This window comes from Nesoenas mayeri (genome assembly GCF_963082525.1).
Source record: "Nesoenas mayeri genome assembly, chromosome: 1".
NCBI lineage: Eukaryota > Metazoa > Chordata > Aves > Columbiformes > Columbidae > Nesoenas > Nesoenas mayeri.
Window position 1 is genome coordinate 83809803 of NC_137541.1, and position 17243 is coordinate 83827045.

Here is a 17243-nt window from a genome sequence, read left to right on the forward strand (position 1 = left end):
CCACAGGGACCCACCAACTGGAGGAGGCAAAGCTGCAGTGAGGGCAGGAGAAGGGACAGAGAGGGAGAGGTAAGGAGCAGAGGGACACCGAGGGTTTGGAGAGGACAGAAGGAGAAAAAAGCATAGAGACAGTTCAGAGATGGGCGAGTTATAACTAAGAGAGCAGGAAGAGAAGCAGAGAAAGGGAGAGAAGGAGACCTGTGAGGAAGGGAAAAGGAAAGGAGCTCAGAGACTGAGTCAGCCTCAGGAGGGCAAACACCAGGAGGTAAGTGCAGGGAACACCCCAGCATACCAAGAAGGACCTGTTCTGTCTGAATCTTCACCATGAGCACAAGGAAGAGCTTCTCACTGCTACTGGGAAAAGGAGACCAGGACAAAAAGCAGAGTGAGGGTACTCCTGACCTGGAACAACGTGAGTGTGAGGTGGAGCTGAGAAGCAAAGCTATTTTGCATCAGAAGAGGCGCCTTAAACAGGCCATCCAGTTTGTGCACAAGGACTCTGCTGACCTGCTGCCCCTGGACGGCTTGACAAGGCTTGGCACCTCCAAGGATCTGGTGAGTCCAGTGGGACCCCATTTGGGAGGGGGGCTCCTTATAGCCTTCATCCCAGTTGGGAACTGCTGCCAGGTTTTGTGAAAGGGTCATGGGTTCAGCAGAAATGAGACTTCCTTTCAGAATTATCTATGAACAGGTGAGGGTAAGGGTAAATAATGAATTGCCCATTTTTTTTGCATCCATCTTCCTATGCATCCCCATAGGGATCAAACTCTTCAAAGAGTTAGGCAGACATGAAGTAGAAGCACGCCCCAGGATCCAACTTTCCACTCACCCCGATACATAAATTTGTTCATCTGACATGTATGTTTCCATGTGGGACATCTCTGAAAGCCCCCATGTATTCCTGCATGATCCAGGTTAAAAGTAGACTCCTTCCTGGACTAGCAGTGGGGGAAGCACAGTTCATGAAACTCCAAGATGCTTATGTTTGACCCTGTCACCTTTTTGCATTATTGTCTTTCCCCCCACTCTTTGGATTTCCAGAGAAGTAATCACAGGGCAGGACGACTAGCCAGGCATGCAGGCAGCTGCAGTGGCCAGCACCCTTGGATAACACCTTTGGGGAGGAGGAACAGGAGTGACGTCTGTGGGCATCTTCTGGTGGAGGCGTGGAGCAGGAGGCATCAGGGAGAGCATCTTTCCCAGGAGCCTGGGCAGTATGTCATCTGGAGGGACTTCCCTAAGGCAGGGAGCAGTTTCCCACGGGACCTCTTGCTGGCTTAACTGCACACATCTTCCCCTTGCTCTGGCAGATATGCTGTCTAACTCCTCTTCACTGTGGAGTTTAACTGCTCAAGGATGCAGAGATCTAAACCATTTTCCCAAAAGAAGGCTTGTGTCTGTCCAGTGATGGGGGTACAACCACTTATTTCAGCTGTGCCAGTGAGTGTTATAAAAGGTCTTCCTCCTCCATGCATCCTGTGCTTCCCTCTGTACCCTCAGACCATTGCAGCAACACCACAGATGCTCATGCATCTCCTCCATTCATCATGTATCTCCTCCAATCATTTCCTGGCTCCCATGGCAGGCCCCACAGCTGCTGGCAGCCAGAGCTGCTGCGCACAGGGACAGATATGTGTGGGACAGGCAAAGGCCCAGGCACTCAACCTGAACCGAAGCTATCCCCCTTGCTGAAGCACTCAGGTGCAGCGCCTCTGCACAGAGGAGGGGTTAGTGCCATGTTCCTGTGCTTGTGCACCCTCCTGTTCCACCATCCTTCCCACAGCCACCTCAATTGCTGATGAGAGTCCCTGGCTCAGCAGGGTCAAGGGTGGCTCCTCAGAGTCACTCTGAGCTATCACCTCATGCTTTTCCAGCCCTTTGCAGCTGCACACATGGCTTTCAGCAGGGACAGGTCTTGAGCATCCCACTGGCCCTGAATACAGTTTCTGTCTGAAGTATAAGAGGGGAGTCATGTAAGTGTCATGCTAGCTAGGAATGTGGCCTCTTCTCCCTGCAGGGAAGAAGGTCTGGGCACACTGGTGCCTGGAAGGCATTGTTCAGACTGGCAGGCATCTCAGGAGAGCATAGCCAGAAGTACCCCTGGGCTCTTCCTTGTACAGCTTTTGGCAGGGAAAAGGGAGGAGCCACTTCTGAGTCTTTCAGTGCATTTTTGCTGAGCCCAGCTACAAAGGCAGAGAGAAACACATCTATCTACCTGCTTTGCTTTGGAATTTACTAGTGTCACACCCTGCCCCAAAATGATAACTAAACAGAGGCCTCTGTGGGAGTCCTGCTCAGTACAGGTGGCAACCTTTGCCTCCAGAAGCTGGCATTTTGAAGCCCCTTGTTCTAATGAGACAGGCCTCGTCCAAATTGCTTGCCATGAGTAGCTCTCCTGGTCAAATTAGCCATTCTCAGTATGGGACTTCCTTGCATGCAGACAGCATTTGGTCGCCCAAAACCACTGCAATAGTTCGTGTTTGATCTGTAGCAGAATGACTGAAACATTTTAATCACAGAGCAGTGCATAAAGCATAACACATTTTCTGCCATGGAAATTTTGCACTGGTTTTAGAAGGCACAAAATTAAGTGTGGCACCTATGCAAAGTTCGCACACATAGTGCCATACCTGGAGTCAGTGTGGTAGCTGGAGTATCTAATTGCTGGTTTACCTTGGAGCAAGAGAAGAACCAGGCCTTAGATTTCCATGAGCAATTCAGAAGTCCCTGCAACTTGATGGGCCACTGTGAAATTGCTGTAATGCTTTGGGGTCTGCAAATTAGAGTCCAAAATACGCTTTCAGGCACTCTTCCATCCCCATGTAATACTCCATCTGTTTCCTAAATTGATCTGCCCCCCTCCTGAAGGACAGGAATGCAAGGCTGCAATCAAAGCAGCAGGAGGAGGTGGTGCTGGAACAGTTGATTGTTTGAAAGAGTGCAAGACATCCCAGAGTCCTATAGCACTTATACTGGGACGAAAGTTTAATTAATTCCCCAAAACATGTCTCCATTGACAGTGTCAGAGACTCCAGCTGTGGCAGCCCCACATTTCCTAGAATTAGAGCAAGGCCTTGTGTAATTAAAAAAACTAAGTTTTCTTACACAGTCAAAGTCAGGCTGTTACTTTTTTCCACTCTTTTATGTGTATTGTGGGTGTGCATCCAGCAGTGTCTAGGATTTGATGGGCCCAACACGTTTCTAACAATTTCTAATAATACGTTTCATTAGAGACCTCATATTTCCAGCTCTATAACAACTACAAATATGACACTTTTAAATTTTTTTACTGAAAAAAAGAAAAAGTAGCTGCATGAGCTAAAATATTCTGGAAGTACCAAGAAGATCTGAAGATCTGTCTTCTCTCCCAAAAATCAAGATCCCCGGCTCATACCACTTCACTAATCATAGCAAGGCCTTGAGATTTCACACTGGAGGGCTTGAATGTGATCAGTTGCACTGGAAACCTGCTCTGACCCTTCTAAGAGTCCTGAGAAGGCCTTCCTTCCAGCTGCTGGTCAAAACTCCCTTCAGGTCCTCCCTCACCATCCTCTTAATCTTATTGTTTCTTACCAGCCCAACAGAGAGAATGGTGTCCACTTCTCTGTCTCACTGGTGAGGCAGAAGACAGGGAGGGCCCCAGAAGTCTGCTCTTGAATCAGATGCCTCCACAGTTCAAAGCTCAGGTACTCCCCACCAGTGCTTGGCCTCTTCACAGCCTGAGTGATAAGAAGGGGACAGAGATGGAAGCTTAAAAGGGCATGCTCTTTCCATGGGAAACCTTGCAGGGAGAGGGAAAGGTCCTTTGCATGCCAGATTCTGAGAGGAGACAGGAGAGAGGATGGGAATTTGGAGACCTGCTGTCAGTTTCCTGCCCTTTTCCCATGGCCCAGCTGTTAGCTGGCAGCCAAACAGGCACTGTGCTCAGAGTATTTAGGGAGTGAAATACAACAGCCAGCTCAGCTGTGGGCCTGCAGAGTAGGCTGGGAAAAGGCCTGGAACAGAGGGATATTTTTGCCTCACTTTTTCAACTACTGCAGTGTCTCTCATGCAGCATGCAAATGTTTGACTCTCATCCCTGTGCAACAGGGAAATAGAGGCAAAATGCAATTGGTACAAACAATAGCTGCTCTCCTGCTGCAACTGTTTGGCAAAACTGACAAGTCAGTGTGCTTCAAGTTGTGATTTACACACATCCCTGGCCTCAGCCCTTTGATCAGGCGTAAAGCTAGTGTGAAGCGCACACCCCCTGTACAGTTAATAACAGCCCAGCTAACTGGTACATCTGGTCTGGTTCAGATATTTGGCCTGCACATTGATAAGATCCTGTATCAAAATGCTGCACTATCTGGAAGCTGATTTTTTAGTTTTGTTTTGAGAAAGATAAAAGTAACAGTTTATGCTGTAGCACATTAGCCCCTATAGATTCATTGCCTACCTTCACATAGGCAGTTGCTATTGAAAATGCTATTGGCAGCTCTGAGCACCTGCTGTCCTGGAGAAGGGCCATGAGGCCAAATACATGGAGAAAGGACAAAGCTACCTCCAACAGACCTACTTCATTGCTGCTGCCCATTGTTGACTCAGTAGCTGTGCAGGGACTGGAGGTACTGGATAAACATTGGGCAAAAACTAAAGCATCAAGGCAATAACAAAGGGAGCTTTCTTTCCAAAGGAACACTTTCCTCTGTGTGTATGCAATGTCAGGATAAGAAGCTTTCCATAAATTTTTGTCCCTTTTGGTGCTCCACCCCTTCTGCCCAGAAGAAAGGAGATAGGAATACAGAATACATGAGATATGAATGACATACACGAGGCAGGAGTAAAGTTCCTTCAGCCATTGATCTGGCTGATGGTGTTCTCTTCTAGCTGTGAACAGCATAGGGCTTCATAGATGACCCTCCAGCTAGGAAGGGAGTCAAAATAGTATCTTTTCTGATGGAGGGAAGCAGAGACAGATTCCAAAGAACATTAGAAGCTAGCTTTAGTTTCCTATGCAGGGGAAGCTTCCTGTTTCTTTACAAATAATTGCTTTTACACCTAAAATTTCTGGAGTCTTGCCTTCTTATCCAAATGTACATCACACAAATGCTGCATTCCCTGTCACCTCTCACATTAGAAGGTGTGAGTGTGCCTGTATGGATGTCAGCACACACCCATCAGGCAGTGTATTGCAGTACCTGAACAGATATGAGACTGCCAATTGCATGTTTAGCTGAAGGAAGCTGTGTGAGGAGAGCATGTGTCAGGCATGTTCTTCTCTTTCAACAATTGCATCCCAGAGACCTGTCTGTTACAGCATCTCAACATTTCAATATCACGTTAGTGGCTACAGAAAAAGTCTTGGGGTTTAAAGAAAGTTTTTTGGGATAAGCCTGTCTTTCATCAGAATGATCAGTTGGGTCAAGCATCTGCTTTCTTGTTCTTAGCTCCATACTTAGCTGGAATTTCTCTTTCTTTGTGATGGAGACAGCAGCCACATAGTGTGGTCCAGCGGCGCCTCTTGGAAGGCAATCTGAACAAGCTGCGGGTCGAGACCAGGGTTCAGTCTGCATGGGTTCAGTCTCCGCTGGCAAAAGACCAGGATGAAGAGATGGAAAAGGGAGAGGATAGGAGAAAAGAGACTTCACCCCTGCTAATACAGTGCCAGGTAAGGCAAAAAACACAGTGCTGCTGATTTGATAGTGATGGCAAATGCTCAGTGAGTTCCAGCTGCCCCACTCCCAAGGCCCATGCAAAGTTATTAATCGCAAAGACAGCTGCAGACAGAAAGAACAGATTTCCTGCATGGCCTGTCCTAGAGTTTGGATTCAGTTCTTCCAACAGAGGAAAGCCTTTCTGCCATGTGGATTCTAATTGTCCATATTGGAAGATAAATTACCTTAATCATATCTCCTTACTTTGGAGGCCAGATTTCCTGTGACACGAGGTGTTTCATAAATGCATAAAGAAGCAAGGAATGTCTCTGTATCACTTTAAGACGGGTGCCCATAGTTGATTTACACTTAGTGGAACCAGTCTGGTCTGATTCTCTCAGGCGTCAAAGGACCTCCTAAGAAAGTGGCTAACTGTGCTCTGAATTAGTGGTTCTTGATGGAAGCAGTATTTTTAGCTCCTTTTTCTTCTTATATCCTCCTATACATCAGGACACATTTCTCCCTAGCCACTGTAGGTAAGAAAGCACATCCAAAATTGTGGCCCATGAAAGACAGCTTCATGGTTAGAGCATGTAATATGCAGATATGAGGCTCATCAAGCTATAAATGTGGTATACAATATCAATTTTAAAGCTGTTTTTATTTCAGTTACTTGTCCGAAAGTACATATGACATGTTAATGTAAAGTCTACACTTCTAGGAAAAATACATATACCTTTAAAAATTCAGTTAGTGTAATTAATTATCTTATGAACACAGCCTGGTAGCAAGTTTCTGAAATGTTCAGATCAAGTGCCTCAGTACTAAACAAAGCCACCATCTGGCTTGTTTTCCAAGCTTTACTGATGCAGTTAGGTATTGCTTACCCTGGGTTTTAGACTGTGATGTACCTAGATTAACTTAACTATACTTGTGAAAACAGACTAGTAGGATGAATGGCTCTCAGTGTAATTTCTCCAAATATCTGGACTCTTTTTTTTTTTTTTTTGAGCACTCTTGTGTTGTTGTGTAAGAGGAAACTCAGTGACCAAGGGTGTTTTTTTGGCAGGTATGTACATCCAACAAGGACACAATTATCATATCCCAGGGGCAGTAGCTAGCTTAGCATCAGAGTCCACTACTTCTTCCCCTTTTGTGTTTCCAATGGACTGTACCCCAGCTGTCACACACATTATATTTTCTGTCATGGAGGAAGGTTAATGAACATCACAGTCAAGGAAATAGGTCTAACACTTCACTTAACTCTCCCTGAACTCAGTACCTTCTGCACAGGCATTTTGTTTTTCTGCCCTTAAGAGCCAGACACTGTTTGTCACACTTAATTTTTTTACACTGAAGGAAGGGAAGCTCTCTCTCCCTTCTTTTTAGTCTTGCTGCTTTTCATGTTCACATTTGTGAAATTCAAAAAGCCTCATCTGTAAGTAACAGATCTATGATAGGAAATAGCATGCAGGCTGCCAGTTCATTTTAACCAGAGAGGTGAGCTGGTACCTTTTGGAGAACTGCTTGACTGTGATGTAGTTTTTATTAGAAATGGAACAGGACCCCAGTGAAGTCTCTTCTTTTTGACAGCAGCTCTCAAGAAAAGATCATCCACCAGCATAAAGCTTCCGTTTATACTCAGGCAAGTATGCTGAAAATTTCAAAGTGATAATAAATGCATCATCTCACTAGTAACTGAACGTAACTAGGAAATAAAGCTAAATCTATGTAGACTTCAGTGATACAGGGCAACTCAGGCGATCAGTTTTTTTCACTCTGACAGGTTATAGTTGCCCTGTGTCTAAGGCCTTTGTAAGTTTCAGAGATCACAGACAGACACAGTCTGTAATAGTTGTGCTGCAGAGGTACTCACCCTGCTGAAGTAAACAGCGGTTTGCTCACATGGTACTTCAGCAGAATTGCCTGGTTTTGTGGCTGGTTTTGGAAGCTTGTCGTGGCTGGCATCTGCATCATAAAATCAAGCTGTTATTTGGAGGGGGGGCTTGTATCTTACTAACTTGGAAACAAATGCTGAAAGATTCCACTGCTGTCCAAAGCCGCTTTTCCTCTTTGTCAAAGCAACCTGGGATTAATCAACCTTGGTTGGTTAAAGCAGCTTCTTGACTCTTGAAATGACACTGCATCAGAAAATAAAGCTCTTTATAAAAGGTGACCCTTACTGATTACCCTCCCCTCTTTCTCTTTCTTGGAACTCCCTGTAATTGACATTTACTAATGGTGACTGGTAGTAACAGACTGAAAATTCTGGGGCAGAGATGAGAGTGGGCAACATGATGAAAAGTCCTCTTGGTCCAAGAAGGCTTGCAAGTGCTCATCAGGTGCCTGTGTACTCCTCACCTAATCTGCACTGTATTTGTGGTATGCTGGACCAAGGACTCTCCTGGTGAGTTCTCTGGACAAATGATTAGTGGATAGCTTTTGTGAGGCTGCTGGAGCTCATAACTGTGCAGGGCTGCTTAGTACTAAATGAAATGAAATATTTTCTACAGAATAATCACTGTTTCTAACCTAAAACTTTTCCAGACTGCTCTGAAACAAAACTCAAGAATCTGCCTAGTGATACAGTTTAGGTTTATGATCAAAACAATGCTAAGGGCTCACGCATCCCAGGTCTGCCTGCTCACAAAGTGATTCGTTAGCAATCGCTGTATGTAGTCCAGGTCTTCTGTTTCTGAAGAGCTGATATAATGCCTTTTCTATAGCTAGACAATGAACAGCTGGCTTCTGTGAGCCACAGGGATGGTTAATTCTTTCCCAATAGAATCCACGTCTGTTAATGAGAAAGAGCTGATTCAGCTGAACACTGTTGTCAGGTTGCAGTCTGGGCAGATGTGGTAGCATACCTGACCTGACACTCATGACTAATATACCTGCTTAGGTAGTGAGGAGGCACAAGAAAGCCTCTTCCATGAAGCACAGTACAGAGGATGAGGAGGTAGATGCTTAGCATGTATCTGCACTATGTGCTTTATCTTGCTGCAGTCTGGCCACAGTCCTTCTAGGCAAGGTTGATTTATCAATGAGGACCAGACAGCACAGATGTTACAGAGCTCTAAAAGCATAATGGCAGGTGTTTTGTCATAGAATTGTAGAATGATTTGGGTTGGAAGGGACCTTAAAGAAGTATTACCAAAGTCAAGAGTTTCTAAATAGAGTGCTTTGTAGCTTTTCCCATTCTGTGAGGCTCTAGCATGCTCCCTCACTTGCTTGAAGTAGATTTGTGCCAAGAGGAAGGAGGTGTGCATGAACAAAGGGCAAGAGAATGGGTGTGCATTCTGGGAACAGGCAGCAGCTTATCTGGGTCTCCTACGAGCTCTACCATGTGTGTGATCTGCATTACCATGGGACAACAGTTCAACCTGCTCTGCAGTGAAATGGGACTGTTCATTTGTCAAAGAAATGGGGGAAATATTCATGTATGAATGTGCAAAGAATGGCAGAGAGAGCTTTTAGGGGCTGGTTTGTCTATAGTCTTTCATGAATCTTCCATCTGATATCAGGTCAGTTAAGTTTTGTGTTCTCCCAACCCTGTAGTTCTGTGGCAATTTCCATATATGTGCCAAAGAGCAGCCTTGGATTGAATGTAGAAGTCAGCATGACTGAGATTGTAAGAAGCACATGATATAATGGGGAAGTCACAGTGCTGGCAGCCAAAAGTTTGTGATATCTGTCTTGGCTTTGACTTTCCTGAAGTATTCAGCAATATATGCCTCACTTGGTGTTGTAAGTAGTCAGAAGTGTTTGCAGTCACATGGGACTGTTAACTAACTAGATATAATTCTTCATGAATAAGACTTTAAAGAAGAAAAAGTAGAATAACCAAATCAGGAGCTATTGAAAATAGGTATCTGCGCATATTTTCCGTGTAGATGCTGCTTGAGCACTGCTCTTTTTTTCCTGGATGAGGCCACACAAGGTGAATGCTTATCCTTCTAAAACCACTGATGTTACTTAAATATAAATGATACACACATATATGTGTCTTACATGATTCTTGGTGAACTCTGTAAAACAATATAGGTGGAGATCTCCAGTGGTCTTGCAGTTCTTGAGAAGTAGCCATTCTAGGAACATGGTGTATCTAAATGTTCAGAATGATGACATTTTCTATACTGATGTACTGCAGATGCAGTTTAGACCACAGGAGGAGCTCCAAGACAAATCATATTTGAAGTTTCCAGGATGTGCTCTCTGAGGTTGTCTTGAGTGCAATTAGCACGCAAGCTACAACTGGTTTGTTTGCAGCATCCCAGTATTTCTCACAGGAGGTGTTTTCTCCTTTCTCTTTATAATAACTCACAAGCAGCCTGTTTTCAAAAACAAAATATTGGAAATACAGGATGTAGCTCTCTGTGATGATAAACCCACGTAATAATCATAAACAGTTTTCTTTAAGAAATTAGGAAAGTGAGATATTTTCCTTGACCCTACTGGTGCTGCACTGAGTCCCTGATGGTCATGCTTAAGGTGTTCAAAGCATTTAAGCTCATCAGGAATGAGCATAAGGGTAGAGAAGCTATGAGAAGTCTGTTGCTTCTTCTGAGTAGCTCATGGCACTGAGTGCCATAGTGGATAGAAGAGAAGGAATCACAGGAAAAATATAAATGATAGCAGGAGGAAAATGAGCCTCCCAAGCAGGAAACTCTGTGATTGGAGGTTTTTGGGTATTGGTGAAAGACCTTGTAGAACTAGGCCATCAAGAAAGGATATGGTTAGGCACTATAGGTGGGTGCAAGTCATATTTTCTAGATTACAGTTACTCCATTGTTTTCAGTTCCTTTGCTAAGTCCTGGTCCTCTTTTTTTTTTTTTTTTTTCTGAATATAACTCATTGATGTCCTTGATGACCCATTTTTTCAGACCTCTACCACATATGAGACCTGCTGTTACCTCAGCACCTCTGGCCTGCCATTAAGGACCTCACCCTGTTTCCTTTCAAGTGCAAAGGGATGAATAAACAAAATGGTCAAAGCACTGGGGATTATTCAGTAAGATCGTGTAGAGGTGACTTGGGTGCAGGGCATCTAGTCTCTCCCTTTGCTAGATGACACCACCTGTGAATATTGCAGTTGTAGTGTTCATGTCATCATAGTTCCTTAAGGAGTTGTCTAGGAACCTAATGTAAGCTCCACACAAAATAGACACCTCTTGATTAGGTTGGTTTTTTTTGGATTCAGGACACTTGGATGTGTCAGTTATCTTGGGAACTGCCTTAAATTCAGGCTCTTCTCATGGATGCATGTCCTGGTGCTCCTGCTTCTCCCACAAACTCCTCCCTCTGGAAGCTGCTTAACTGAGAAGAGACATCTAGCCCTGGAACATTGTTGCCTGTGACACCAGAAGAAATGAAGAGAGGAAACCTACAAAGGCTGCACATGCTTATATGCCTTCAGAAGCTTTTGTCACATCAACTATTGCTCTGCTAATAAAGTCCATGTGGCTTTTCTGAACAAATTCATTAATCATGCATCTCTTGACTGGAATACTTCTAAGTTAAAGTTGCTAATAACAGATAAATGTCTAGGTAATCAAATACAAATTAAAGAAGACAAATCCAAATAGCAGCCTTTGGCAGAGGTCTGCAGAGCACTGGGAAGACCACCATTGTATTGGATGACTCTCCTGCCTAGTGACTACTGCCTAAAGCACCACATCTTTGGCTGTGTGTCTAAGAAAAGTCTAGCGGATTGTCACACTGTTGGAGGAGTGGGTATGCCAATTTTGAGCCCACAGTAATTATCTGTTGTTGTTTTTTCTAGTGCCAAGGTCAGGCGTTGAAAGCGACTGTTAACACTGGGTGTCTACCCAATCTCATCTCCAAGAGCTGTTTAAACCAGCTGGGGTAAGTCTTTGCAGAGCAGAAAAGGAGGGGTGGCTAAAAAGAAATCTTATAGCAAAAACCTAGGCACTCTCATTCCCAGCCCCAGTGATAATTACTAGCAGCTTTGCCTGTGCACATGGCTGTTTAGAAGATGATGAAGAGGGTGGGCTACAGGGCAAACTATCATAAGCACTGACAGAGTTGTGTGCAGACTAGGAGGCAGAGCTATGTCATTCTGTCTATGTGTACTGCAGGGCAAACCTGCCCACCTGATGTTTAGCCTTAGCAGTGAGGAACCCAAATTAACAGTGCCTTATGGTTTTGCTTGTGGAATCTGCCTCCAGACATGTTGTATGAAATAGATTCCTCCTTTTGTGGGTGTGTTCCCAATGAGACCAAGAAGTACTGCCATCAGTTACAAGTCCTGTTTTCCCTTCTCTTGAGACAATAACACCTCTTGTGTCCCACAGGCTGGAAGAAGTGTCTGCCATGGACAGTGGAGACCTCTCTCTTCCCATCCCCAGCGTTGTTGGCCACGTAGAACATATGGAGTTACAGTTTGGCCAGGAGACAGTGCTGTGTTCAGCACTGGTTGTAGGTGAGAGTGCCAGTCCCTCCTCTTCCCCAATTTTTCTGTGTCCCTCTTGCCCTGCCAAGGGCATTTAAAAGGATCTTTGTGAAAAGCATGATGTGGTGGGAGGTTGGTGACGTGGTCACCTACACTGCTGACCAAGGTCATTATGCTCTGTGAACACCCTCAACCAAAAGCACAGGCTATAGGAAGAGTACAGAGAAGACAGATGTTGAAAGTGGGGAGAAATTAGGTGCTTTTTTGTCTTAACAAAGGATGTGGAAAATTCTCTTTTCCTTCTATAATAGACCTTTCTTAAAATTATCCAGACTGCTTGATTAGTCCTCTGGTGCCCCATGTTCTCCTATTGAATGGGCACTTATGTCTTGGGCTGGATGAAAGTCATCAGGGAAACCAACGGAGGATACAGCTTATTCTCTGGAGTGTTTCCCTCTGTATTCATCTACCTCTGCTGCAGGGAGAATCCTGGAAGAACCTGGTAGCCCCAGAGTACTGAGTCTCCCTTGGTGTCTTGAGACAGGACCCTTTGAAAGAAGGAGCCATAAGAGAAAAGGTCAAGTCAAAATGCACTGGAGCAGATCCAGAAAACAGCAGAAAAGCTGCATGTTATGCATTTACATCAAGCTGTGCATATGCTGAAAACAATTTAGTCATTCTTTTTTCCCCTGTTCTTTCTCCCTAAAGCTAATAGCTTTACCCTCTTGCCTTTATCTGTCTCTTCATCTTCCAAGGCCTCCCTTGGTCCCTCTTTTCATGTTTATTCTTCCCACTTTCTTAGTAATCCAGAAAGAACTTCCTCCTCTTCAACACTCTAGCTCATTCTTCTTCCCTGGTTTCCCCTCCACTTGTTCTTGCCCATCATGGAGAGTCTGTATTAGTACTAGCAGAGGTGAATTTACCCCACTAGCATCTATCTGTTTTGCTGGAATGTGGAAATGGCTGTCTGGAAGGAGCAGAATTGCCTTACAGCGCTCTTGCTTATGTGGTCATAAACAAATTATAAAATACGGGCACTGATTACAGGGCAAGCAGGCATCCAGGAGACATTGGAAGTGTTGATGATGTTACTGGTGGCTGCTGAATCCTGCAGGCTTCAGGCCCTGGGAATTCCTCCTTCCCTGCTACTGGAGTCCAGATGGATGACTCTAAGACCCAGCAGGTCGCTCTTGCTCAGTCCAATGCATGTTCCAAGTGGCAAGGCTGAACATATATTCCAGAGAGGCACACACAGAGCGGACACAAACAAGGCCAGCCACACAGATTACCACACATAGACAGTGTCTTTATCAACACTCACATAAACATATAGCCCAGTCCTGGTCCTCTTCTCTGGTTGACCGGAACAGAAGCTCATACTTAGTCTCTAGATTCACAAGCACACTCATATTAACAGAGTCTTCAAATAACAGCACAGCTTCTAGGTCTGTCTTATATCCATGTCTGGACCCTGGACCTCTTACCTAGCCACTGGCCCAGACATTCAATCTTTCCAGATGCAGGTTTCCTCCTACTCCCTGGCTAGGCCAGACTGAAGTTTACTAGCTAATTACGTATAAAAACCCACAAGCATATAGGATTAAATTCACTGAGGAAATAAAAATACACCCAAGTTTTTATAATTAGTGGCATTTAGACCACTCAAACATATGCCCTGTCCTCTTCAGTTGCTGGCTTATTAACCTAAGTCCCCTGTGACCCTGGTCAGAGCTAGTATCCAGAGGTCTCTTGCATGCTGACCGCTTCAATTGCTGGCACCTAGATGTCTACTACAAGCTCTGTGACCCATAGTCCATTTACTGGAATTTAGACCTTGCAGCACATGTTGCAGTCCTTCCAGTTGCTGGCAGATGGGTGTACAAGCCCTACAGCCCATGGTCCCTTCCCCAGTTACTGGTGCCCAGACTCCTCTTGCACACTGGCCTCTCTGCTTGCTGGCACTTGTGAGCTATGTCCTCTCCTCCAGTTGCTGACACAGACCTATAAGCCCTATGGCCTGTGGTCACTTCAGTTACTGGCACCTCTTTTGCATGCCAGTCCCTCTGGTTGCTGACATCTAGAGCTATTTGCCACTTAACCTGTGGCATCTTCTACACTTGTGGACACTTAAGACTTGCAGCAGTCACATGTAGGATAGAAAGGTTACATAGTAAAAAAAACCAAAAAACCAACACCTTAATAAAATTATTTATTAGTATCTGATAGATTGTGGTCATCAGGCACAGGGTTCGATCACAAAAGTGAACAGAACAATAGCCTGATTGCATGTGACTGGCCTCTTTTCCCCCCTCCTCTCCATTTTTCCATCCTTGTTGTTCCCTAATCCACCCTGCCGCTTGCCTTCTCCTACCTTTGGCCTTTCCCCTACACAGCCCATAGTAAATTTTATGTGATCTCACAAGCTCGTTCTCATATCTCATGGTAAGTTTCAGAAAATCCTACAAACACTCTCAAATATCTCATTATAATCACAGTGCCTTTCTCTCATCAGCTACAAAGTTCTTTCTGACCCTCTTCAGGGCTGTGCCTAAGTAGGTCCTTCAATGACTCATCAGTCAGTGGCAGAAGAGTACTGGTCTTTGTTATTGTCACTGTTACCATCTGTTTGTTAATGTTTGTGCATTTAATCCACCACTTTCCTTGTCACTTGTTATTTAATTTATACTGAATAGACCATAATCATATAACTTTATGAAACAGATGCTCTTTTATTCCACATCCTCTTAAGCCTGATGAGTCTCTTCTCTCTTCCCAGATGATGAAATGCTGGAGTTTTGCATTGGTCTCCAGACTCTGTTGTCTCTCAAGGTAAGGAACAGCTTCTTGCTTATTGCAGGGCTCTTCTGAACAATTTCTCCAAGATTTGGTTGCTGTAAGCATCAGAAATACTTGCATCCACATATTCCAGGGTGCCACTTGAAATGCTTGTTGCACAGCTGCCTGGCTGGCTGCAGTATGCTCTGAGTCATTGATTCCTTTTCAGTCCTTCTTAAAGGTTTTAAGAAAGGAATCACCCAATAGGATACTATCACATCTCCCATTCTTTGTATTCCTGACCATACAAGTTGCAAACAGGAAGAGGAAACTAGAAAAGGCAAGGCACACTGTGTCAGAAGTTATATCTGTGTCATCTTTTGAAGGCAGATGTGAACAAGCTCTGCCATTGCTTTGAGCCAAATGAAGCTGTATGATCACATTTAGTGTCCAGCCCTAGCTGAACATGGGTGGAAAGAGTCCTCTCCTTTCACCAGCTCAGTTCAGAGTTAGTGTTCTGCGGAGCCTGACTCCTAGGTGACTCAGAATATGGCTGCGGCAAGCTTGCTCCTGCCTCTCAAGTACTTGTAGCCACATGTCAGACTCATAAAGCAGGAAAAGCATTGTGCTGAATGGCTGAATGGTGTGAAGACATTAGCTCAGAGGGAGTCTTAGGAAGAAGGGAAGCGAATGGCCCTGTGAAGGGTTTGGAGAGGAATACATTGAATGGAATAGAAGCAAGGAGGCAGCATGGGGGACAAGGAGGGGAACAGTAATGCCTCTACAAATCCAAAAGGGTATTATTTGATAGTTATGCAGGTTTTCCTCGATCAGAGACACCATGATATTGCTGTCTGAAATGTCCTGCAAGTAACTGGCTCTCCCCTTCTTTAGTGTTGCATCGACTTGGAAGAAGGAGTCCTGAGATTTAAAGCACTGAGTCAAGAGCTGCCTTTTCTACATGCCTCTGAAGAGCCTGGTCAGTGACTGACTGCATTCCCCATGTCTGGGGCTGAGGAGACTTGCAGCTATAAGAGAGAGATGAGGGTGAGGCTCACATGCCCCTAACCTTCCTGAGTTCTGGGCTGAGGCATTCACTTGGAAGCAACAAAAGGGTGCTGGAAGCTGTTATTGGTGGGAGTGCCTCACCTTGAGAGGTATCCCTCCTTTCAGTGGACCCTCTTGCTTGTCCTCATGTGCCACATGGCCATTTTATTCTTGTTTTTCCTATCTGTCCCAAGTCACTCCAACTTCTGCTTCTGTATTAAATTAGCCCTACTCTTATTCTTACAATACCCTCTGTTCATGAGACAAGAATGTCTCTGTAAACAATCTCCAGTTGTTCTGTGGATGGGAGGGCATTGCTTTCTCCAAAAGCCTCCAAATATGTATACCAATGTTTCCCTCCTCTTTGCCTCCATGTGACTGGACCCCACTCCCTTCTCTTCCTGGGAAAGTCTCTGTGGCCACTCCCCTCACCTGTGTTCTGGGAAGCTGGATTTTGTTACTTTTTGCTGGCTCAGAGCACAACAGAAGTATTTAATTGGAAAAACCTTGCAGCAAGAACACTCTTACAGTTTTTAATTTTAAGAAACCTTTGTAGAAATGCAGGGTATAGTTGCCTAGAGTACAGTGGACACACACAGAGTCTTGGGCTTTGTCACTACATCCTTGGCCAGCCACTAAGCTATATTATATGAATGGCAATGCTTATAATCTCTTGGTGTTATACATCATAGTAACTAGACTTGCACACCCCGTTGTTCTGACCAGGTCTCTGCTCTCTGCGCTCCATCTTCTTATAGAGCTCCATTCCTGTCACCTTTGCTGCATCATCGGAGATTCTGCCAGTCAGTTTAAATATTGTGAAGAATTACAGCACCCAGAGTCTTCTGCTCTGTCAGCTCCTTTCTTTCAACTTGAAGTCTAGTCATTGGACACAGATACATCATCAGCCTCAAGTCCTGGCATCTCAGAGGCCATTGACTTTGCTAGTCCTGCATGAAACAAGAACTAGACTTCCTTGCAGTATCAGCTCAGGTCAGAAAACTGTGAGCTCATCTGGGATGACCAGGGTGTTTATTAAGTCACTAAATTGTTGGGTTTTTACATTTTTTTATTCCATAGCAGTATGATAGATAGTCTATTCTTTACTAGCTCTAGGAAAGGTGCACCAGATCTGGGCTTGTTCCATGCCTCATGACTACTGATTCGCCATCCAAACTCTGCACCAGTGTCCCTTTGTCCACCCTTAGAATGTCATGACATCCCCATTTTGCCTATCTTCCTGGATTAAACACTGCTGACTCTCTTCCTTATCAAACCACTCATTCTTTCTGTTGTGCTTCTCAAATTACTTACGTATCTATTTTTGCTTTTTTCTGTTAGTTCTTTCCTAAGTCAGATGCTGTATGCTGTAG

The 17243-nt window shown here is 44.6% G+C and overlaps 1 protein-coding gene across 1 annotated transcript; it reads left to right on the plus strand.

Moving 5' to 3' along the window:
- Positions 1 to 324: 324 nt before the first annotated feature.
- Positions 325 to 15810, plus strand: NRIP2 (nuclear receptor interacting protein 2; the record flags this gene model as incomplete). Its single annotated transcript, XM_080350859.1, has 6 exons — positions 325 to 555; positions 5474 to 5650; positions 11419 to 11501; positions 11951 to 12078; positions 14825 to 14877; positions 15718 to 15810. 6 exons carry the CDS (start codon positions 325 to 327, stop codon positions 15808 to 15810), a joined length of 765 nt encoding a protein of 254 aa, XP_080206985.1.
- Positions 15811 to 17243: the final 1433 nt, after the last annotated feature.